At 39.1% G+C, this 24,768-nt stretch overlaps 2 protein-coding genes across 4 annotated transcripts in view; both read left to right on the top strand.

Moving 5' to 3' along the window:
• Positions 1-18,667, top strand: part of WWC3 (WWC family member 3) — a 63,359-nt gene extending 44,692 nt beyond the window's left edge. For 2 of the 3 annotated variants that reach the window (XM_021410768.1, XM_021410750.1), the window contains exons 13-22: positions 224-310; positions 2,779-2,971; positions 8,100-8,267; positions 8,984-9,135; positions 9,851-10,010; positions 11,207-11,371; positions 12,077-12,169; positions 14,023-14,253; positions 14,874-15,001; positions 16,327-18,667. In XM_021410768.1, coding sequence (XP_021266443.1) covers positions 224-310; positions 2,779-2,971; positions 8,100-8,267; positions 8,984-9,135; positions 9,851-10,010; positions 11,207-11,371; positions 12,077-12,169; positions 14,023-14,253; positions 14,874-15,001; positions 16,327-16,393 — 1,444 coding nt within the window. In that variant the 3' untranslated portion in view covers positions 16,394-18,667. The remainder of the gene's footprint in view (positions 1-223; positions 311-2,778; positions 2,972-8,099; positions 8,268-8,983; positions 9,136-9,850; positions 10,011-11,206; positions 11,372-12,076; positions 12,170-14,022; positions 14,254-14,873; positions 15,002-16,326) is intronic. The other variant, XM_021410758.1, reaches the window with a different exon arrangement.
• CLCN4 (chloride voltage-gated channel 4) overlaps positions 20,671-24,768 on the top strand; it is a 37,948-nt gene continuing 33,850 nt past the window's right edge. Inside the window, exon 1 of the mRNA XM_021410742.1 lies at positions 20,671-22,043. The gene's annotated coding sequence lies outside the window, so the exon portion shown is untranslated. The remainder of the gene's footprint in view (positions 22,044-24,768) is intronic.

Here is a 24,768-nt window from a genome sequence, read left to right as displayed (position 1 = left end):
TTAAATTCTCTTAGTTCTGATGAGTTTGTTGCCGTAGCTAATGCTTTTATGGTTCTGAATGTGATATCCTTAAATGCTTTTGATTCAAGCTGATTTGTGTAAGTGATTCATCTGACTGCAAAAGACATTTTCGTACTCTTACAATCCTCGTAGTCTTTTTAGTCTGTATTGCTTAAGGAACGTATTGATGGTTGGTAACTAACACAGGAAATTTATTTTCCAGGCATGACAGTGGAAGCGAATGTCTCTTAGTCCATGTACTACAGCTGAAGAACTTTACTAGTCTAGTTGTTAAGGAGAACTGCAAAATGTAAGCTTACATTTTACCATTCCTTCTCTTGTGCTATAATCTTCAGTGCTACCATTTGTTTGCTTTCATGCAAAATTAAGCCATTACTCAAGAGGAATATGGCATATCTTAATTTACATGGGGAAAGGGATAATTTACATAAAAACATAAAGCAACCTTTTTATGGAACATCTGTCCTAATGGTGAGGTAGCAAATATAGTTTCCAGTGACACATGCTTTAATATATTTATTATGTACAAGAAAGATTGTTCAAAAACATGAATCATTCTATTGCCTCATGACTTCGGTACAAAAAAAAATCTACAATATTTGTAGTGTTCTAGAAATATTATTTCCTGTAAAACTTATCTATACTCTATCTGTGATATATCTCAGGAATAAGCTTAATGTAATTTTCTTAAATTCCTAAGGTAATATCTATAATAAGTAATAGAGAGACCTTGCTTTTTATCTGGAAAAAATAGTATATGAATAATTAAACAAATATAAAATATAAGACCTCTGCAGGTTTTTGTAGCCATGACAGTTTTCCTGGAATGTCTATGAAACATCTTATGTAAATAATCTTAACACAAATGTTAGCTGAGAATCAGAACAAAAAAATATCTATTTTTTAACTTCTGGCTGCGTGTGCTACTGCTTCAAATTCCATATCACAAATAACATTACTTAGTTTATTTTAATAAGCATTTTTTAAGTAGCGGCAGTGTTGCCATAAAACACAGTCCTATCTCGTGATATGTGTCCTAATATATTTTAAAGAAATATGAAAATTGTTGATCTTTATTTCTGGGAAAAGTTGTTTGAAAACTGTGGAAAATGGAGATGTGATAATATTGTCTTTATTGCAAACTAGATCATTAAGTGGGAGTTGTTAAACTGACATCTGTCCCACTGAGTGAGTTGGTCTTTGTTCAGAAAGCTTGACCTTGCAAATGCTGCAGATTTCTAGTGGAAATTTTTCATAGAGGTCAGTGCATTACTGGCAGTTTTTTGTTTTCAGTGTGAGTGCAAGGGCATGCTGAAGGGGAAAAATGTGAATATTGAGTAGTACTCAACCAAGTTGCCTCATGATCAGAAAAAGAAATAAATGTCATCTGAAGAAAGTCAAATATAGTCACCAAGGAAATGAAAGATTCCAGGGGGTTTGCTGGACATTGTCATCAAGGCAATCAGGCATTTAAATGACACTAAAAAAAGCAGCTCTGTTCCCCACCCTTCTCAGTTATCCACTTGGGCTAGAATCTAGAAATTGTGTGCCTGCAGGATAAATCTATTGATTTGACTAGTCAAAAAAAAAAAAAAAAGAACAGTTGATCTTGGCAAGACCGAGAAGATTTTTAGGCAGTTTAATGAGCTCCTCCATGCATCTGTATATTCACTGAAACTGGATTGCCTCGGGGCAGCCGTGGGAGGTTACCTGCAGCAAGTGGTGAGCAGAGGAGTTGGATCACTTCCTTTTTATGACATGAGCCAGTTTAGTTTAACTGGTGCTCCACTCTCCATCTGTACAGTTCCACCATAGTGAGTTCTATCAATTGTCCTCTAACATTTACTTGTCTGTCAGTGTTGCCCCCTCTGCTTTTGGCATAAGAGTTCGTGCAGTAGCATAGTCAACTGGAATGAGCCTCTGAGCTGGATTTTTTTTTTTAATCTACAAGCCTATTTTTCTCTAGGTTAGCTTGTAAACCCAGGTGAGGTTTCTAATCTGGTTCACAATGCAGTTGCGTGAGCCTTTTTACTGGCACAAGGGAAGGTATGGCATGAAATGTGGTATTGCAAGGGCTGGACAGCGGTCAGAACGGGGAGAAAACAGACACGTTTTTTAAGTAGGTGTATTGCCTTCTGTCAGAATGAAATAGTTGCTGCAGATTTTAATTTTGTTATGGAGTCTAAAATGAAATGATATCAGATATGTAAACTTGCTTTTTTAAGGTGGCGAATGGTTGTAATGTAGGGTTTCTTCGCTGCCATTTTGTGCTGAATTTCTTGAGTGGGGAAGGGGGAAAGGTATGCATAGTGGATGGAGAGAAGAAATAGAGGAGTAATTCAGTTGCTTAAATGTAGACATATGTTTCCACTTGAAACATCATGGCATAGCACCTGGCCTCCAGCTGCTGCTTCTCAGGAAGGCTGTAGCTCTCCCATAGATCCTGTGTCATATTTGCTAGCCCCATGTAGATGCCTTAGATACCTCAGAGCATCTCAAGTGGCACTTGGTGACTGTGCTTGCACACCAAGTTAGAAAAAAGCTGGTTTTAGAGAAAGATACATTTTCCAAATGAGCTTTGCTCTTTTTCTATGTTAAGAATGCAAAGTAAATCCCTGTAACAGAGATCCCAAAGCAGGTTCTTAATACAGAAGTTACACAGGTGTTTTTGTGTAGCTTGATTTTCAGAAATGCAAAATACCTGAAAATAGCTTTCTTTATCTGAACTGTGCTATTTGTCTGTTTTGCTCTTCCTAGTCATGTGAGAGTTTATTTGCCACCACTCGAGTCAGGCACACCAACCACTTACTGCTCTAGAGCTTTGGAATTCCAAACTCCGCTAATATTTAATGAAGTTTTCCGCATCCCTGTGCATTCAAGTGTTTTGAAATTGAAATCACTTCAGCTGTACATCTGCTCAGTTGACCATCAGCAACAAGAAGAACTATTGGTAAGTGGTCCTTTTCCCTAAAAGTCTTGCGATATGGGAAACTAAAGTTCTTTGTTCACATGCGTAGTTACGGTAGTGTTATAAAAAATACCAGAGAACCTCTCAAATAATGTACTTCTTATGCTACATAAAAAATTATAAGTAATTAGCAGTAGTGCTAGCAGCTTAGAATTGGAGTATTTTAAGCAGTGTTGAAAGTACTGTTATACGTACTATTAATAAAACTGTTAATTAATATATCTGTTACATTGTGAACCATATCTAAAATTGATATAATACCTATATTCATTGCTCTGGGATTTAGTAGATTAGGAGGTATTGGTTTTATTTTTATTTTTTATTTTAATACACTTCTACAAATGTGTGCTTTGGGAAAAGCTGAAAAATCTGCAGTTGCTAAATATTGGTGCAAGAGGAATATGCTGCAAACTTTTCCCCAGAGACTTCACCTGACTGCTGTCTAACTGTACTGTGCTCAAGGCTTACCTTACTGCATGGCATTGTAATGCATGCACAATAAATCAGTATCTGTAAAACAGCTTCCTCATAAAAAGATAACAAATACAAACCAGTTGTCACTGTGTAATACACGTTACATCAATCTTAACTTCACTACAGGATAACAGTGATCCAGGCAAACCAGTTGTTAAACTGATTGAGGCATCTAATGTAGGTGAATTCAAATAAGTATAACATTTTTTAAGTAGGTTACATCTGTTAGCTGTGTTAACATTAGATATGTTAAAAGTTAATTTAATTTAATTATTTTCAAATGTAAATATGCTTAAATGAATCTTCTTTGGATGTTTTGAAGTCAGTAGGCTGTCATTTCACTGAGGGGTTTGAATGGGTTAATTAATTTTTTTTAGGCTCTAAACATAGTTAAGAGATACAGGCAGCACAGTGTCTTGTTAAACAGTGGATTAGAGATGTTTATTTGAGCAAATCTGGTCAAGAATGCATGTTTGTTAGTCTACCTTGAAAACCTAGATAATGGGTGTCCAACCTTCTGGCTTGCCTGACCCACATTGAGTGAAGAGGAATTGTCTTGGGCTGCATATACATAAGTTGCTTTGAAAGTAATGCCTCCTGTTTATTTCCATGGAAACCACAACAGATATGATGAGCACAATAAGACTATTTGATAGATCAAATTCTCGGATACAAAAAAATATATTTCAATATAGTTACCACCATTAACTATGCATTTTCACCAGCAATGAATAAGAGCCTGCATGACGTGCTCATAAAAATCTGCACTAGCAGAGATGACCCACTGTTGCCACTGGTGAAGCACACCATCCACCCCTCGCTGGGCTCCAATCTGATGTTTGGTCTCCATAAACATTCAGCAAGTGTTGATTAATGTCAATGGGCGCTGTTTCTTCCTCATGGAGGGATTCAGTGACACATCGTTGCTTCATCTGCACTTCCATGTCAGACCCTATTGTGTCAGACTGCCTCTCTGCTGCCGTCTGTCACATGGCAGCAACATGTAATGGGATATTGGTGGGAAAGTTCAACCTTTGCTGCCATTCCACCAACATCTGCCTCTGATGTCATGGGCCAACATCATAAAAGACGAGACATTAATTTCAAAGGAGCCCTTTTAAAATGTACAGTATTGTTAATATTTAAGTAACAAAACATTTTAATTTTTAATATTTTAGTATGTCACAAACGTAAATTGATTTTTTTTGGCAATCTTAAAATCTATTTTCAAATTCCTTTATCAAAACATAAAGCGAAGCTGTGTATTCTTCGCTGTTCAGAGCACTGTGTTTAGCCAATGTATCAAAATGCCTACAATTATTTGCCATCATTTGAGTCAGCACTGCCCTCCTAGTGCCCTGGTTTTAGCTGACACAGTGTTAATAACACAGTGATGGTTTGGTTGCTGCTGAGTGATGGATGTGTGCCCAGGGCCACTCCTCCATGTTGAAGAGCCACCGCTGTTATAGTGTGGGGCATGTGGCCCGTGGGCTATGGGTTGGACATGCCTGACCTAGAAGAGTCTTAGATAAGCAGTGGTCTTAATGTTGACAGAAGCAGACCCAAGGGCTTGTCTGCAGCAGGTTGTTTTGTTGTTACTGTTGCAACCTAATTAAAGAGAAAGCCTCTCAAGAATGGGCTGGATATATTGGCAGTAAACATTTTATACTGGTGTACAGTTTTCCTCTAAGCTAAGTAACCATTTCAGTGTAAAGTAGTTTTATATTGACATGAGGGCATGTAAATTTAGGATGCTTTTATTCTAACTGCTACTACTGAATTAGCAAAAGGGAGTCTTGCTGGAAGATCCTACAGCTTTGCACAGCTGGTTTTCTATAGCTTTACAAAACTGATTTCTTAAGTTGGCTTGCTTCTTCCTTGGTGTCCTCATCAATGTTGAGATAAGGGAGTTGTTATTTCCATGATTAAAATATATTGCTCGTGTTAAAACTACCAAGAAGTGTGATTGCCTTTGTTGCAGTCATGACTTTGTTGTTTCACTCTGTTTCTGATCTTCTACGACTTTGATCAACCAGTTAGTCTCTGTGTCTTTATTTGAATTCTTTGTGACTGTAGCATTTACTGTTTCGCATTTTGCCTTTTTCTTTCAGAATATCTGTCCTATTTTTCAACACCATGTTAAATTAAATGCTTCTTTGGCATGCCTTTTTAGCTGATGAATAAATATAGTGTTTAGGATAGTGTCGGACACATTAAAAGTCCAAGTATGTCTTTTCCAACATTTATGACAGAGGAAAACAGTTTTCCCTTTTACCTCCCAAAACAAACCCAGCATCTCTTAAACTTTCTCCAACTCCTGTGTCAAAGTGTGGGTATTTGATAGAAGTTTCTTTCATACTCTGTCAGAGCAGCTAGCTATTTAGTAGATGTCTCTGTTTTAGGTAGTAAAGAAACAGTATTCCTGTTTGTAGCACCCAATAACAAATGACATAAAATGACATTCTTAATAATATACAGTGTCCCAGTATGCCATTCTTTTGTTAATCTCAAAGACTTCATTTTTCTCTTGTCCTTTAAATGCCTGTTCAAACAGAGCTGCAGGAAACTGTTTGATCCTGGTAGGTACAGACCTATCAGTCTCACCTCGGTGCCAGGGAAGGTTATGGAACAGATAATCTCAGGAGCCATCATGGATCAGTTAAAGGTCAACCAGGGGATCAGGCCCAGTCAGCATGGGTTTATGAATGGTAGATTCTGTTTGACAAACCTGGTTTCATTCTATGACAAGGTGACCCGCTTAGTGGATGAAGGTAAGGCTGTCTATGTGGTCTACCTGGACTTCAGTAAGGCCTTTGACACTGTCCCCCACAGCATCCTTGTGGAGAAGCTGGCTGCCCATGGTTTGGATGGGCATATGCTCTGCTGAGTGAAACACTGGCTGGATGGCCGGGCCCGGAGAGTTGTGGTCAGTGGAGTTAAATCCAATTGGCGGCCAGTCACGAGCAGTGTCCCCCAGGGCTCGGTGCTGGGGCCTCTTCTATTCAACATCTTTATTAATGATCTTGATGAGGGGATTGAGTGCACCCTCAGTAAGTTTGCAGGTGACACCAAGTTGGGAGGGCATGTTGAACTGCAAGAGGGTATAAAGGCTTTACAGAGGAACCTGGATAGACTGGATTGATGGGCCAAAGTACACCGTAAGAGTTTCAATAGGGCCAAGTGTCAGGTCCTGCACTTTGGTCACGGCAACCCTACAGGCTTGGGGAGGAGTGGCTGGAAAACTGATGGAAAGGGACCTTGGTGTGCTGATGGACAGTCAGCTGAATATGAGCCAGCAGTGTGCCCAGGTGGCCAAGAAGGCCAATGGCATCCTGGCTTGTATCAGGAATGGTGTGTTAAGCAGGACGAGGGAAGTCATCCTGCCCCTGCACTCGGCATTGGTGAGGCCTCACCTCGAGTACTGTGTTCAGGTTTGGGCGCCTCAGTACAGAAAGGACATTGAGGTGCTGGAGCAGGTCCAAAGAAGGGCAACGAGGCTGGTGAAGGGCTTGGAGAACATGCCCTACGAAGAGAGACTAAAGGAACTGGGGCTGTTTAGTCTGGGAGGCTGAGGGGAGACCTCATTGCTCTCTTCAAATACCTGAAAGGTGATTGCAGCGAGAGGGGGTTGGTCTCTTCTCACTGGTGCCAGGACAAGGGGAAATGGCCTCAAGTTGCGCCAGGGGAGGTTTAGGTTGGATATCAGGAAAAACTTCTTTCCAGAAAGGGTTGTTAAGCACTGGAACAGGCTCACTGGGGAGGTGGTTGAGTCACCATCCCTGAATGTGTTTTAAAAACCGTTTGGATGTGGTGCTCAGGGTCCTGATCTAGTGGTGGGTTGCTAGAGTTAGAGTAATATGGTTAGGTTGTAGTTGGACTTGATGATCTTGAAGATCTTTTCCAACCTGAGCAATTCTATGATTTTATTCTATGATTCTATGAAACATTCCTTTAGGTCAACATGGCTCAGAAATTTTTAATGTGAACACTACTTGAATAAAGTAGACTTACTTTAAAGTTGTGAATTCATTTAGTGGAAAGTCTTCATCAAACCTTTTTTCATCTGAATTTGGGAGATGTAAAGATGGCTTTGAAAGTGGAAAAATGAGATTATGGTCCACCTAACTAACTTGTGATACAAACAGTCAGGAAAAAAATGTTTTACATGACAGCTTTTTCCCCTTTAGGGGGTGCTTTTGATGACCAGAAAGGTATCTCAGAATATAGTTCTGTTAAAACAAAATCGGTGAACTTAAACTAACATTGTTTTATTGATACTGATTAAAGCAACTACAGAATTCAGATGCAATTTTGAGCTTTTAAACTATTAAGGACTGTTACACTCATACCTACATCAACTGTTGTAATTTTATTTTTCAACTTTAAAAAATGTAATATTCACTCTGATCCTTTCCGATAGTAAGCAGAAGGAGGAGGCAATAAGTTCAGTATTTTTGACATCATAATAAAACTGAACAAAACTGTCTCTTATTAAAAGACTACATTAGTTTTTGGTAAAGCATTGTTTTTTTTTTTCTTTTTTTGCATCTTACGTAGAGTACTCGTTAAATGAGAAGGTGTCTATCCTGCTGTGTTTGTTTATCTTATTGTGGTGAATGCTTTTTATTGCTTACAGGGCATTGCTCAGATAAACCTGAGTGATTTGGAGAGTTCTGGTGAGATGCAGCTTCACTGGTATTCTGTTCAAATCTTCACTGGTTCGGATCCCCAGAGACCAAAGAACAAAAATCAGTGTGAAGAAAGTATTCCCCGGTCTTCTGGAAATGTAACCGCAGTTAAAACAGTATGGCTCTGAAAAAATTATTTCCTTACGTTATTTGACCTGTTGGGTGGTTTCTTGTGATCTTATCTCAGATACAGTTTGTTTGCAAGGTGCAGAGAAGCTGATACATTAATTTAGCTCTTGTGGCAAGAAATGAATTTTAAAAGAATAATTAAAAGCTAGGTCATATCTGAACATGACCTTGAAATATACTGTGTGTATTTTTGTGCGCACACCTTCAAATCACTAGAACTCATTAAAAAAATCTGCCACTGCACTGAAAGAGGCTGCCAAGAAAGGTTGTGCAGTTTCCATCCATGGGGATTTTTCAGCATTTTGGCACTGAGCAACCAGGTGTGACTCTGAAGCTATTCTTCCTTAGAGCAGGATGTCAGATTATGTGACCTCCAGAGATTAACTTTGATCTAACTTGCTAGATGGTGCTCCACAGTGAGATAAAGACTCCCAGTCCACAAATGGTTTTCAACTCAACCTTTTAGCTTGTGAACTGTTGTGCAATGCAACTGTGAGGAGTTCACTTTTGGCCCAGTTTGCATGAGAAACTGCTTCATTCATGGAATGCCAAATATTTCTTGATGATTTTCATTCAGGACAGCTTTATTTTTTTAATAGGAGTATACAGTGATTGTGGTTTTCTATTGTTTTCTCTGAATAATATATATTAAATACACCAGCTTGTTCAAACAGGTTTGTCTGAAGTCTAGTTTACCTTCCAGGATGCAGTGACAGCCCTGTTAGCTAGGACGACTGCCCAACTGGAAGCAGTTGAGAGAGAGCTGGCAGAAGAGAGAGTGAAACTGGAGTACACTGAGGAGGAAATCCTGGAGATGGAGAGAAAGGAAGACCAGGCAGAAGCCATATCAGAAAGGTAAAAAAAATAGTAGTTAAAGTACCTAATATAACAGCTGAATAATATTTACTCTACAATGATTATCTGAAATACAGCAGGAGAAGCAGCAGAGCATTATTCTGAGATCTGCTCCCTGTTAGTGCTATGGATGTAAAATTCTTCCATCACATCATGATGTACAAACCAGGAAAAAGCCTCATTTGAATAGCTAGCTGAATTTATAGGACTTGGAATTTGGGGAGAGGGAAAGCATTTCTTTTGAACCAAGCAGAAACATTGTTAGGGAGGCAACTGTATTGACTTCATAATGGCACCGTACTTTAAAAATATGTGTATATATATAGTCACATGGGAAAATGAAAAAAATATGCATTGCAATGCTTGCAGAGCAAATATGCCATACATACTGCTCTTAATTCTTCATTAATAACACTCCTCTTTTGTTACATGAGTTGTGCTTTCCTTTTTGTTACCATTTGATTGTTATAAAGACTAGAACATATACTTGGAGAAAATTAAGGAAGCTGGTTTTTTTTGTCATTAAATTTATTTGTTTATCTGTGCTTCCACAGAAATACAGGTATTAAATTTTGTATTTCTATTGCAGAAATATTCTTAATTGATAAAATGACCAGGATAATGAAATGTACAACTATTACTCATAACTTCATGGGTGTTTTGTTTTGTTTTGTTTTTTAATACCCACAAAATCCTTGTCGTGTTCTGACTTCAGGAGTTGGCAAGCAGAATCTGTTGACAGTGGATGCAGTAATTGCACCCAGACTAGCCCTCCTTATCCGGAGCCATTTTGCGGGGATTCATTAGCTGGACACATGTTTGCAACTCAAGCAGGCCAGTACAGTTCTGGAAAAATCCAGCCTCCACCAGTAAAGGTAATGAGAGAAGGCACTGCAGTATGGGAACTAACGCGATGCCTGGTGCACACACTGTATGTTACTGCTGCTTGTTGAGTTTAAGTCCAAACTGATCTGGAAAGAAAAGAATCAGAAATGACACTAGCAGACCTGCAGGAGCACTGTCTTGATGACAGTGGTGTGCCTTTTGAGTTCTTAAAAATGTCCTCTTCAGAGGCTGGTGGGTTTTTTTGTTTGTTTTTGTTTTGTTCTCTTGCTAGTTACATCGGAATAGAACAGCTTTTACCTTAAAAGGCAAGGGTATTTTTACTGCTCCCTCTGTCTAGTTTTAAATATGCACTTGCATCAATGTATTTATTGACTTGAAATTGTCACAGGAAAGATCGTGATCAAATTCCAGTGCTCTGAGAACTTAAAATTCTCAGAGGAATTACGAAGAGGCTTATAGTTTAGAAACTTCATTGCTGTTCCAGTGTTGAAAGAAATACAGCTGAGATTTTCATAATAATGTGCTGAAGTGGAGGTATTTTAAATCTTTTGTATTCAAGATATGAGACATTGAAAATAATCCTGACAAGCTGAAATCAACAGTTTCATTGAAGTGTAAAGGAACGTGAGCTGTTTGGATTGCCTGTAGGGACGATCCTACTTCCTATTTAAGAACAGATTATCTTAAAGTTTTGGTGCTTTGATAGAATAGCATATCTTTTCTGTATTTCCAAATATCTTAGTGTTCTTGTGCCATTGTTTCAACAATCTTTTAGTTCCCTTTTATTGAGGTTTTTTTTTTTCTCTAGTTTGAATTCCTGAAGTTTTTAGGTCGATACTTGCTTCCGAATCATCTTGCTTTTTGAAATGTGGCTTAGTTTTCTCTTTCTGTTGAGGCTGAGAAATCAGGTGGTAGCTTGGTTAATCCCCAATTGTTAGTAGTGAATGCAGTCTTTGTGTTCTGCCGCTATGATTCACGTTATAACTGCATCTTATAATTTTTACCATTCCAGGAAAGGCTTCTGAAAAGTTATCTTATAATTTTGAATGACCTAATTTTAAAACTACTAAAAATGAGGTGCTTCATTCTCTGTTCTCAGGGCTCATTAAAACTTTAGCCTAGCTAACAAGGCAAATTGTTTACTTTTGATGTTGTTGAAATATAGGAAGAGGGGGAAAAAAAAAAAAAGGAAAAAAAATTTAACATTCCTTCACTGTAATTTTAGGTGGATAAGGAAACTAATACTGAGGATCTGTTTCCTGAAGAAGTTGCTATCCTTCCAAAAGAGCGAACTAGCCGCAGGCCACGGGGTTCTGCTTTTGTTCGCAGCAGCACAATTGTTCGTTCCCAGACCTTCTCACCTGGAGCACGAAGTCAATATGTTTGCAGAGTGAGTAAAGCTTAAAAAGAAGATGGGAGGAGGTGCCTTCACATGAATATTTTGTATGGTTTTGGTAATTTCGTCTTAAAACTTGAGTTACAAGAAATGTGCACTACTTTTAGATACTAATGAATAAGGTTTCGTTGATTATAAACATTGAGGTGAGGGGAAAAGTTCCCTCGGTTCTTGATCATTTTAAGAGTTTAAACCTGAATTTATTTCTGCTAAAATTTAAGAACACATTATAACTTAAATCTTAAGCTCCTTTACCTGGCAACCTGAGATGTTGAGCTAGTGATTCATTTTACGGAGCTGTTTCTCAGTACTGCAGATCACTGTACCAGTATTGATTTTGCTATATTGGTGGAATGCACATAGCTTTACTTGTAATCTTTCCTAAGTTTTTGAGAGCTTGAGTTTGGAATTGCCATAGTGATTTTTAAGCCAAGAATCTCATTGGTTTTGCCCTGTTCTTTATGTTGTGTATGGTGTGTCTGTGGACCACTTTACATTTTCAATATGAGCTCTCTATATTTTTTTTATAAATAACTGACGTCAAACTTGTGACTGAAAATGGGAAAAAAAGTCATTTGCTTAAAGCAACACAATTTCAGTGTGTTTTGTTTTTTTTAATAAACCTCAAGAGAAAAAGAAAAAACTGATTTCTGAATGTAGATGTTAGCAAGCTTTATTTTCAATATATTTTCTACTCAGCTATATCGCAGTGACAGTGACAGCTCAACTCTGCCAAGGAAATCCCCATTTGTCCGGAATACATTGGAGAGGCGTACTCTTCGGTATAAGCAGGTACGGCTGGGAAATAGGTTTTCACTGAAGTTGCTGTAACACTGGCACTTCTACACCTAAGCTTTAGATGTTTTACATGTACATTCTGATATTTCTAGGAAATATACAAGTCTTCTGTAATGTAATCCGTAACAGGAAGGTTGTTTTCTGTTTGTTTTGGTTTAATCTGAAAAGTAGACATAGGGAGGTAAAGTATTATTGTGAACAATTGTTGAGGAAAAGACAAGGTGTGGCAGACAAAAACTAGTTTAACTGGTGCTAAGTTTGTATTGATTTAGATGGAAACTTTGTTAAAATCTAAAATCGAGTTTATGATACAGAGTGCAGGCCTGCAGAAGTGTGTATGAATGATGGGAAAACATGCTGCTCCCCTGCCATGCAGGCCTAGCAAACAGTAGTGTGTGAGGCCCAACAGTAGTAGTATGGTGAGGTTTCAGAAACTACAGGGATCTGGACAGTCTTGAAAAGTGGGCCCATGAGAACTCAATGAATTCTAACATGGCCAAGTGTAAGGTATTGCGCTTGGGTTGGGGCAATCTCAGATATGTGTTCAGACCGGGAGAAGGTCTGCTTGAGAGCAGCATTGCAGAGAAGGTCTTGGGGATTCTGATGGACGAAAATCTTGATGTGAGCCAACAGTGTGCATTTGCAGCCTGGAAAGCCAATTGCATCAAAGGAGGAATGGTCAGCAGGGAGAGGAAGCTGAATGTCCTGCTCCACTCTGTCTTCACGAGGCCCCACCTTAAGTAGTGCATCCAGGCCTGGGTGCCCCAGAATAGGAATGAGGAGAAGCTGTTGGAGTGGGTCCAGTGGGAGAGCCGTGAGGATGCTCAGAAGGCTGGAGCACCTCTTCTGTGAAGAAAGGTTGATGGAGCTGGGCTTGTTCAGCGTCAAGAAGAGAAGGCTCCAGGGAAACCTCTTTGCAGCCTAACTGTACTTTAAGGGAGCTTATAAGCAAGGAGAATGTGGGGTTTTTTGTTTGTTTTTTTACATGATCTCCTAGTGATAGGTTAAGGGAGAATGGTTTTAAACTAAAAGAGAGGAGGTTTAGATTAGATATTAGGAGGAAATTCTCTACTCAGAAGGCTGGTAAGACACTGGAACAAGTAGCCCAGAGAGATTGTAGGTGCCCCGTCCCTGGAGGCGCTCAAGGCCAGGTTGGATGGGGCTCTGGGCAGCCTGAGTTGGTGGGGGGCAGCCCTGCCCATGGCAAGGGGTTGGAACTGGGTGGACTTCAAGGTCCCTTCTAACCCAAGCCATTCTATGATTCTAGTAGCTTAAGTTCTTCTTTCTCCACCCACCATGCAGAGCAAGTGGGTATAGAAGGGCACGTAAGAAGTTAATATGATGTTGATAAATGGCTTACAGTTTAGCCTGGTAAGCAGATACTAATTTCTTGCTGGTATATGTAGGTAGACAACTATGCCTTCCATTTTGATTCAGAATGTATCTTAAAACTAATATTGACTAAATTCCTTTAAGGTGCATCTGTTGCTCAGTACATTGTTTTCTAGCATTATTATTCAGTTACGAGTTTTTCATATTGTATGCCTTTGCTTATCTCCATTACATAAGAGTTTAGTCTATAAACTTAAATTAGTTAAATATTTATAAGCAAAAAGTAGACTGTAAAGGAATGTAGTAAAAAGCATTAATTGAAAAAAGTTATATATTGTACAGAAAAAAGCCCTTACAGCTAGTTAACATTTCACTGTGGGGTATAAATAATCTCTCTAAACCTTTGCATCAGGAAAAACCCTGTGAAGTACATACATAAAATGTATGCAATATGTACCAGTGCAACATGTTGAGAATAATGTACTGTGCATTGTATTTGAATCCTAATAACTCAGCAGTCCTGCAGATCATCTTTGGCTGAGCTTATGGCAAGGACATCCTTAGACCTGGAGCTGGATCTCCAGGCATCCAGAACTAGACAGAGACAGCTGAACGAGGAGATATGTGTCTTAAGGGAATTGAGACAGCGTCTGGAAGATGCCCAACTCAGGGGGCAGACAGATCTGCCCCACTGGGTCCTTCGGGATGAGCGATTCCGAAATTTGTTGAAGGAAGCAGAGAGGCAGGTAAGCTAACATGAAGCGAGCACTCAACTTGTTGAGAAACTTTTCATTTCCAGATTTCTTGATTGCAAAAACTTCTTTAAAGAACTTGTTTATTTATTATAATAAATTATTGTTGTATTATATTATTATATTATTTATTGGAGAATGTCACTTTCTTTTCGATATTTTATGACTCGAACTTCAACAATTTCATTAGTAAAAGAAATTTTGCTAATTTGGTATTTTACTTTTTAGGAGTATTTGAAATGCTCCTTGAGTATTTTTCCTCTTCTTGGGGAAGGAAAGTATAGTCAAAAAGCAGCAAAAGACAACAAACAAATCTGCCTTTGGTTATCAGAAACAGAGTGAGCCTAGTTTCATTCTAAGGCCTTACTTGAGAGAAGAACGTGCAGTAGATTGTATGACTTTAATGCATACCTTTGTGAAGAACACTAAGAAATTAAATAGTACTGTTAGTCTCCTGCATTCATAGTTCTTAGATGTTCAGCTATTTCAGACAATGTAGTGGTGTGGTTTTACTGTGATGAGTGGAAACAATTCACCATGTTAACCTGAGTATTTTTGTGTTTTGTTTATTCACGTTATAATTATTAGCATTGTATTCTTTCTCTCATTTTCAGACACGGCAGACCAAATTTGAACATCACCAGGAGCAAGCAGCTGAAAAGATGCTAAAGAAAGCGTCAAAAGAAATATACCAGCTGCGTGGACAAAACCAGAAGGAGCCTATTCAGGTGCAGACTTTTAGGTGAGAGATCATGTGCACTGAAATAACACAGTAACAGTTCATTACAGAAGTTAAAGCTCTCCAAAGCAGTTAGCTCAAATTTTGTGTGTCTTGAATATAGCCAGTAATTTCTAACCACATAGTGATTTGAACGCATGATGTTTCTTATGAATTATTTGTAGTGCAAGGAGGCAAAGTTAAGGTAAAATTGCAATGTTACAGCTCTAAAGCACGTGAGGAAAACAGTCTTCAAGTGCACACAGCATACCTTGGGTGATTCTTTCATTTTAGCCTAGCTACTGTTAAGTTCAAATGATTTCTCAGCTCTTCAGTGCTGGCCTGCAGGCCTAAATAGTTAGTTTAGTGTCATGCATATACATCACTAGAGACACTGTTTCCCTGAGAATTGCTCAGTAATCTTCCAGCTTTCTCTTAAGCTTCTTCTTTGGGCTTTCTTTCCTGTTTCATCTGTGTTGATACAGTCTGTGTCCTCAATTAGATTTAGTTTGTATACAGATGTCACTGATAAAAAGCGTGCACTTTACAGGAAGAATTTAGCATTATTTTCTAAAAATACTTTTAGGTTAGGAGTAGGCATGGGGAGAAGATCAGCAACAATTTTACATGATACTGTTTCACACAGTGTTCTGATTTTTTAGAATTTGTTTACAAGGAATACTTAAATAGAAAAGTTGTCCATTCTTTAATATTGGAAAGGGAAAGGTCTCTCTCACAGATGTGGAGAGAGATTAAGAGGAATGGAGATTTTAGGGTTGTTTTTACATCATATGTTTCTGGTAATGACTGAATTTTTGTGCTTATAAACTGATATGGGGATTTGATAAAAATGAGGTAGATGCAGTAAATGAAGCAGAGGATGATTTGATTGTATAAATTCTTGCACCTTATGTGCACGCATCCATTCCTTCTGACAATTATTTTGCAGCATGTACTCTTCGCCTAATAGAGAAGCAAGATGAATCTTAGTGTCGTCTTTGTTGTAGCTGCTGTAGGCATTACTGCAAAATGTCAAAGGTGAACTTTGCATTGCAGGGAGGACTTATGTCCTATGAAAACTTTTTACAGTGAACTATAGCTGATGTCCAATAAATTCTATAAAGTTTCCACCTAAATTTGCAAAAATACTAATTGTGTTCAGGGGAGTGCTTCCAAAAGTATCTGGAGAAGGTTTTTTGTAAGTTCCTTGCGCTCAAGTAAGCCCTCAGGTCAGTGTGTAAGAAGTAAGAAATAATAACCATTAGCCAGAGTAAAGAAGTCGTTATTGCAAGGGGGTGGGAAAAGTAGGACATACGTCTGACTTCCTTTTCATCTTTTTTTGATCACAGAGAGAAGATAGCATTTTTTACAAGACCAAGGATTAACATACCTCCTCTGCCAGCTGATGATGTATGACATGTTGCATTGTAAACATGAAGTATTTATCGCTTTTATTTTAATGAAGTTATTAGATTAGCCAAGTTTCTTTAAAAAAAAAAAAGTGCAAAAGCTAATATACACGTTTTGTAAAAAATAAAAAAAGTAAAAAAAGTAAAAGTAAACAAAAACATATATATAAATATATATACATATATATATTTTATAATAGCGACTGCAACAAGGCTTGGTTTTTCCTTGTTGTGAAATTGACATCTCTGAAGACAACTTATTTTATAAAAGATCGACTATCCTGTTAAGAGCGTGTACAGTTTTTATGCTGTTTTATTTGACTTAAAGGCTGGAAGACAGAAACAAAGTGAGTTCAGGCAAATTCACTGTAGTGTAATTTATTTATAGTGCCTTTTTTTCCTTGAAGGAAAATACCTACTTTAAGATGTATTTTAAGACTGAAATTTTGTTCTTCAGTATTTGTCATACAGTAGAATGGAACCATTGAGCTGGTTTTGTTTCTGATACCTGAAATGAAAATACTATGTTCTAAAATTGTCACTTTTTTTCAGCTTTATTATCTGTAGCTTATTATGTACATTGTATCCTTTAGCACTGTCTGTGTCATAGCAAAATATTATCACCTGCAGCGTGTTTAACACCGATTAGAAGTGACGTTAAACACTGCAGAATTCGTTTGCATGTTCTTACTGTGCACTAATAGAATGTTTTCATTTCGGTTGTCTCTAAAATACCTTTATATTCTTAACTAGATTCTCAATTTAAACGGAGGAAGGAAAAGGGTGACAGATCTTTGTTTTGCTGTTTAAGGGAAAGGGAGTTAAGAGAGCTCTGTGAGCTAGCTCGTGTGGAAAAACTGCTAAAGGAATATAGCAATTTCTGCAGTTTAAAGATTCCGACCTGATTCAGGAAAACATGCTAATTTCAGAAAGCAGCTGCTGTAAGAAAGGGTGCTTGAACACATGTTCGTTCTAAAGGATATGCTTTGAGGTTACTGCATGTGAGTTCTTTTGAACAGTGACACTTTCCAGGAGGGAGGTGTATAATTCTGGAAGATATAGCTCACTTGGTTGCTGGTTGGACGAGCTGGGATCCGGTAAAAACAATTCTACTTGTAACCGTTCATTGTCATGAAAGACTGTCGCTCTACATTCCCGAGAATGCCAGTTTTGTGTCCTTGCATCCTGCAAGTATGTAAAAATACTTATTTACTAAGCTACTATAATAGAGTTTCTCATATTTTTTCTAATTATGCATTACCTGTAAAAAGAGGTGCCCAACACAAGACTAACTTTGCAGATGGCTGGAATTGCCTAGAAAGAAGATCGTGCTGTCTTTTCATCAAGGGGATGTGCCCAGGTCAAACTAGCTCCAGATTTTATGTCAGGAAACCAAAGCAACAACAGTCAGAAACTAAACAGATTCATGAAAACCGCTGATCAATGGGAGTATTTTAAAATATTTTATAAGTGTTCTTTGTAAGTATCAAGAGCTTATATTCTGTTGCTTCTGTTTGCTCAATCTGAGGCCAGAAGTATTGGGTATGGGGAGTTAAATCTCAATCATCAATCAGTGAGGATGATTAGCAAAGACAGTTCATTTTAAGCTAGTACTTCAGAAACTACGCAGATTGAAAACAAGTAAATCACATAAGAAGTTGTCAGTGTTTGGGTAAAAGTCTAGGGACAGCAAGTTTTCAAGTGCTTGTTACTTGAAATGATCAGTCGGTCAGAATTTCATGTCTCATAATCAGTGGAGGCCCTTACGTAGTAGTATTTATCAAAAGTTACCATGCAGTGCTTCCAGAAATACTTGCAGTGTGCTAAGAATAGACAACACCGTGTTCTCATGACAGTGTTTGAATACTGGAAGAGGTTGCCCAGAGAGGTTATGAGATCTCTGTCCATGGAGGAATCGAGGACTTGATTGGATATGGTCCAGGGCAGCCTGGTTGCATTAGACCCACCTTGTGCAAGGGCTGGGATAGGAACCTTCCTCCCACCCTAAATTGTACAGTACAACAAAGGGACGATGTCTGGTGGCTTCTCTCTTAGGGGGTTCAGTTGGTGTTTTGAATTAGTGACCACTGTGAGACGTCATCGGTTTATCTTGTGAGTCTGTGATTCTGACTACTGTAATGAGTTCTGTCTTGATGTGGTAATGGGTTATCATATTCAGTATTCATCTCTCTCGTTTTGTCACAGTTCTGTATGATTGTGTCATTTTTGTATTATTTGAAAGTATTTCTTCTACAAAATAAAATAATTTGCCATAAACAAATAGAATTTTCTTTAATGTCACAGAAGAAGACATTGTTTCAGTGGTTTATATTTGCCACATTTATGATTCTTTCATAAAGAAAGTGTCTATTTGCATAACAGTGAGTGTTTTCTAATAAAAGAATGAGGAAATCTGTGAATTCAGATATTCTAGAGAGGTTACACTGAAAACCTGAAATGGATACAGAGGGTAAAGAATGGCAGATATGTTTTCCTACATGCTTACTGCTCACAATAAGTTGACAGCTGTATCTAAAACTCATGGTTGAATATTCCGAATTCCTGGGCGGCTCCTCTACAACACACTGAAGTGCCTTTTTTTTCTAGCAGAATTTAGTACTTGGTAGATTTGTATTTGAAATAAGTTGACACTGTTATTTCTGTAGTATCTTAGTTGATGACCAGTCCCAGTCTGGAAACTACTCGAAAGAATATACATTAACATTTTGGGGCCGAACTTTCCTGCTGCTTTCCACCTTAATGTTTGTAGAAAGGCCTTTGTTGTTGTTGTTGTTTCTCTCTGCAACCCTGAGCTGCAGGAGTGCGGTCAAAATTGAAGTACTGACATATGACACCTTTCTCTGTGCAGTGTTTGCAAGGCGTTAAGGGTATGACAGAGTTAAGGTTATTTTTAAAATGGTCTGCTTCAAATGTCTTGCTACCATCAGGATCAACAACAGAAGCTATAATGGGTGTGTTGGTATCGATCTTCTGATATACGAATAAAGTCTTATATATATTTCTTGCTGTGATTCCTGTGAGCACTTTGCAGAACATTGAGGTAAGTGCTATATAAAAAGAGCAAATGTTTTTTTAGGAGTTAGATGAACTATGTATTTGGTGTCCGTTTTCAGCTAGATGCAAAACTAGGCATTTTACTGCTTGTTTTGGATCCCCCCTCCTTTCTAACAGTAGAATCATAGGTGTATGAGAAGAAGAAAAATACATCGACAGAGGGATGGAGAAACTGCAAGCTAGCAAAAGCAAGAACAGGTTTTTGTTTTGTTTTGTTTTGTTTGTATTTTTCCAAAACAGCATAAGAGCACTATTTCCTTTTACCTGAGACTACTTGATTGGCTTACTATGGTTGGAAGAAAATACTTAAGAATGAAATTCATTTGGTTTTGGAATCTCTCTTTGTATCAATTAAGTGATTTGCTTGTACTTTGGAACATGTCAGTATTCTTGGGAGTTAAAAGTTTCTTGGAGGTATATCTAGGTTATAGAATGACATTTTCTACCGTGAGTTGGGTATTCTGTCCCTATGGCAGCCGGACTATCCAACTGGAAATACACATTCAGCAAGAGACTTGGTGAGTTCACCTGTAGGAAGATGAGGAAAATTAGGAAGTGAATTTAGGAAAGTCTTTTGAGGAAGAAAAAGGAAGTTAATACCCTTGTACTCATTTGGTTAGTGCATATAATGGTTATTTTGTGTCTAGGACATGGTATTTGTGTTCTGTAATGTGTCTTCCGACACAAGTTCCCAGGTATGGATGGTTGCATCAGACTAATTCACTGCTGCTTGCTGTTTTCCCTACCCTCTCTCATAAACAGATCAAGGAAATTTGCAGATAAATTATCAAGGGAAAACATTAAGTGCTAGTGTTTAACTTCCTCCACAGAATTCAATTGGCTTATTAATTTTGCTTTCAATGGGTGCAAATAACAGACACTGGCAAGAAGTTAGGCCTTTCACTTTTCTTCACTTTCCTGATGTGATTATAGTAGGCCTGCGGCTGTTACTGACTCACGAATGGTAGAGAAATGTGATCCGCGCTACTATGTAAAGGGCATAATCAAATCTCTTTTCTAAAGGCATGCTCCTTACTCCAGCAGGCTGTAGGAATTTCAGGTGAAGCAAGCGAAGTGCTCAGATTTCATATTAAAATTGAAAATCTGGCTTCTGTTTGGGGAACCCATATCAGAAACGGGGAGTTCGGGAACTCCCCGTTCACAGACAAGATCTGGAGGCACTTTGCAGCCATTCTGAAAAGGTTTTGTGCACTTTCTACCAACTGACTTGCTTTGTTGGGCCAGGCTGTCTGCTTACAGCATCCCCAAGTATATGTCTAAACACGCTGAGACAAAAAGACCTTCTGGAACTGTGCTCCTCAGCCTTTGAAGTTAGCGGAAGCCACGTGTGCGCCTTCAGTCACTCATTGGTATTTTCATCTGTGCCTGGTCAAGGCCTTCCTCTGCCTAGCTGTGCATCCGCTTGGTAATAAAAAGCACACCCCTGAATGCCCTTAAGTGTACAACCATTCTGCACAGTATTTGGATAAGGTGAACCAAGCAGTAAGGTACATGTCCTGAAATAAAGCGTAGCACTGCACATGTACAAACATGCATGAGTATTTGTGCAGTGTCTTCTCAAAGAACAGTAACAACCCTGTGTTGCGCAGCATGCTCCTCATGGGGAGTGCAACATTTGTGCCATCAACTTTCAAAATTATTGTTTTGTTACAGAGCCTGAGTACATTGCAGGGTATAATAATAGCAGAGCAAAAGGCAATAAAACAATGGTGAGGTGTAATACACAGGCAAAACAATGAAAGATAATTGCTTCATTTGAATGCAGCATTTTAGGATGTTCCGGTTTTGTAATACTTGATGGGAGAATTTAAGCAGAAGTTTTTAAAGAAGGAAAAAGAGGCTGGCATGGAGGAGAGGATCTTTCAAGCAGCAGTGGTTTCCCTGATGAAAAGGCAGAAGGCTGCAAGTGGGGTGATTTAGCGGGCAAACAGGGTGGAGAGTGAAGGTAACATTAGGGACTAAGCCTCTGGGGTAATTTTGCGAAGCTTGACTGTGACCCAGAAGATGGAGGGAAGTTAATCTAGATAAGCTTGAAATGGAGGATGGGGAGAAGGAAAAATGCAAGGGATGGTGGAATTTGGTTTGTCTGACTTCCAGGCTGCTGTGATTACATATTTCAAAAAGATAAAGTCAGATAATTATGACACCTGGGTGCTGCTGCAGAGTCGATAGGAATGCATCTTAATTCGCACACAGTCTATAAATCGCTTTTTCCTCATGAAAAACGTGTTTGTTACTGCTGTTGCAACAGAATACATAAGCTATCTGTAAAGGAAAAAAACCACAATGCTTCTCAGGTGAGGGGGGAAGAAAATCACCTGCTATTGCAGTGCTCAGGAATAGGTAGGGAGGGATAAAGAAGCTTGCAGTGTAATCCTGCAGGATTACAGCTCGCTCTGTCTCTCTGGCCCCGTCTCCTATCAGATATCCTATAGACGGAGGATGCAGTCACATGATTGTTACTGCTTCCTCCCCATGACATCAGTGCTTTGCAGCCATACCACCAAAGAAAGGATGCTTTCAAAATCTTTGGGACTGGGCTAAATGATGTTGAATTGCAGGTAAGCAACATTAATTCTTCAAGAAATCAGCGTGCCAGATGCTTGTGCGCTGCCATCCAGGAGCTCCGGCTCCGCTAGGCAGAGTTTCTGCTGGAAAAGAAAGCAGAACAGATTCTTTGCAAGCAGAGGGCTTGCAGGTGCAGAGGCTGCTTGCTGCTGTGTGCTGTTCTTCCAGCTGTCATCTCCAGCAGAAAGGCTGCCAGCTGGAGCCTGAAAGCTGAGGAAAGCCCTTTTCCCTGGGTTTCGATATGGCTCCTTCGTGTGTCTGCTGAGCTCTATTTGCGGGAGCAGCCATCATCATGCAGCCGTGCAGAGAGAGGAGGGAGCAGCAGTGCCATTTTTGTTGTATTGCCAGTTTTATGGCTTATTGCTGTGGGCTTTTTCTCACCCTAAAGGCTGCCTAAAGGAAGTTGTTGTAGAGAGAGATGTGTCTGAGCTTAAAAAGGAATGAGGATTAACTTGCTTAAGGGGTTAGTAGATGTATTTGGGGAAAGAGGCTTTTCCTTCATTAATTTTTGCTGACGTGGTTTGCAAGTACCCAGTCCGACAGGTTTCCTGCATGATTTGCTGTAGTGTAGGATAGATATCGTTTGTCATCCAACATAAACATGGAAAATAATTTTCCAGAAAGGACGTAGGATTTTTCAGTTATTACACAAGCTGCCGGTCCTCAGAAGGATGAAAAAATCCCCACTGAATGGATTTTTCGGACAGTGGTATTTCTGTGGCAAAGTCCAGAGTCTGTTTTCTTTTCCTGGGCTAGGAGTACAATGATGCACTCTATACAAATATATGAAGACACAAATTTGTAGAGAGTGGTTTTTGTGGCTTTTTTTTTTTAAATTCTGGATTTATTTTTAAATATATTTTGGCTTTTTATTTGCATTGTATTATCATTTTCCTTACTTTAATACAGATGTTAGAATGCAAGAAGCTAAATTCATGTTTGAGTTCTTACTAGTCAGAGAAGTGAAATTGTGCTTGTTTATTTTTGTGTTAAGAATTCTGATGGATAAATTTGTGCCCTTGCTGGAGAATGGAGGATGACTCAGCCACAGCTCCATAGGGCAGGCAGTCAGGTGGCATGTCTGTCATAGCGTGCAGGAAGTTCTCTTATTCTTGAAAATCCTCTTCTCTGTTCAAGTAGTTTTTTTCCCATTATTGAAAAATATTGAAGTGTGTCATGGCTCAGGTCCCTGTGTGCACAGCCAAATGCTTGCGGGGGAGATTTTGAATCTCCGGTGTTGGCGTGTAGGCTGCACATCCTGCAGAGAGGTAGACTCTGGTCTCGGGTAATGAGGTATGTGGTCATGTCAGGATCAAAAATATGAGGGAAAAAAAAGAAATACGGAGAACAAAGCAAACAACAGTAGTAATGAAACACTGGAACCAATGAAAACAGCATTTTTCAAAATAGAACGCTTTTTATTTCTTCCAACAGAACGTTTGCTTGTTCAAGATCTAGCCTCAAAAGCAATAGAAATACAAACCTGTCATTTCATGAGATAGAAGGCTGTATCATGATGGCACCAGTGCTGAATTTCCTCTTTTAACTTCCTCTGAAGTATCAGGAGAAGAGCTAGATAAGTTCTTCCTACACTTAGGAGCACAGCAAACTCTGCTCCTGCTCACCAGGCATGCAGAGACGTGGCCCTTTGTCCACGTGAAGTGCGCAACCCCTCCAGGTGCCACACACACAAGTGTTACAGACACCTGTTTTTTTCCCCACAGCTGATCATATTTGAGTGCCGTATGGAAATATGTACGGAGCAGTTGTTCACCTGGGCTCCTGATTTGAGTCAAGTCCTTTTTGTGCAACAGTGGTCAAGGAATCAGCCTAAATGTGTGCTGGGGCAACTCAGAAATTGAAGGACTCGAGACTTTTGAGAGCTATTTATTATAAAATGGCAACCCTGGAAACAGTGCTGGTTGGAAGGCTGTACTCACCCACATGTGGTGCATTTCACTCAGGGCACTGCCCCATCTGGCTTCTGGTAGTGCCCATCCCCTTGCCAAGGGAGGCAGCAGCCTGGGCCTTCTAAAGCAGGACTGGAGGAGGTCCCAGGGATGGTGTTGGAAGGTCTGCCTGGAGCAAGTGGGCAGGGAAACAGGGACAGGCTGTAGATGAGGAGTCTAATGCATTTCTCAGCATACATACACAGAAGGTTCTGGGTTTGCTCAGATTTCTTCCTATCTAGACCAGAAGAACCAACAATCACATGTGACCCGCAGCTGATGCTAACAGAGGTATGCTGTCAGGTTTCCTGTAGATTCCTGTTCCTAAAACACTTCTAACATGCTGCTCTCAAACATTATCACAAGGGGTGGTTTTCTCCATCTTGCAGGTGGGAGAACTTGGAGGTATGAAGTCACCATTCTGTAAGTGCAGCAAACGCTGCTGTACAAACCAGTGCCCTCTCAGAAAAACATGAACCTCCATCTGTGTTGGAGTGACTCACTGCCTCCGCTGAAATCATGAGAAGTGACATGGCAGAACACATTAATGGCTTTTCCACTGCGGGTTTATCAGCTTTATTTTAGGCTGAGGGCTCAAAAATGTTTTCAGTGAGAGGTTTATTTAATGCTGTTAAATGCACAGTTTAAGGGGACAGCTTTTTAGGAGTGAAAGTACAGCCCTCTTCTCTCTGAATATATTGCTTTGCCTCCTGAAAGCCAATTTGTTTTTGTTAATGCTATCATTTTCTGACTGAGGAGACAAAGGGCA

The sequence above is a fragment of the Numida meleagris genome, chromosome 1 (assembly GCF_002078875.1).
Source record: "Numida meleagris isolate 19003 breed g44 Domestic line chromosome 1, NumMel1.0, whole genome shotgun sequence".
Taxonomy (NCBI): domain Eukaryota; kingdom Metazoa; phylum Chordata; class Aves; order Galliformes; family Numididae; genus Numida; species Numida meleagris.
The sequence above is the reverse complement of the archived record's forward strand: the minus strand, read 5'-3'. Positions and strand labels throughout refer to the sequence as shown.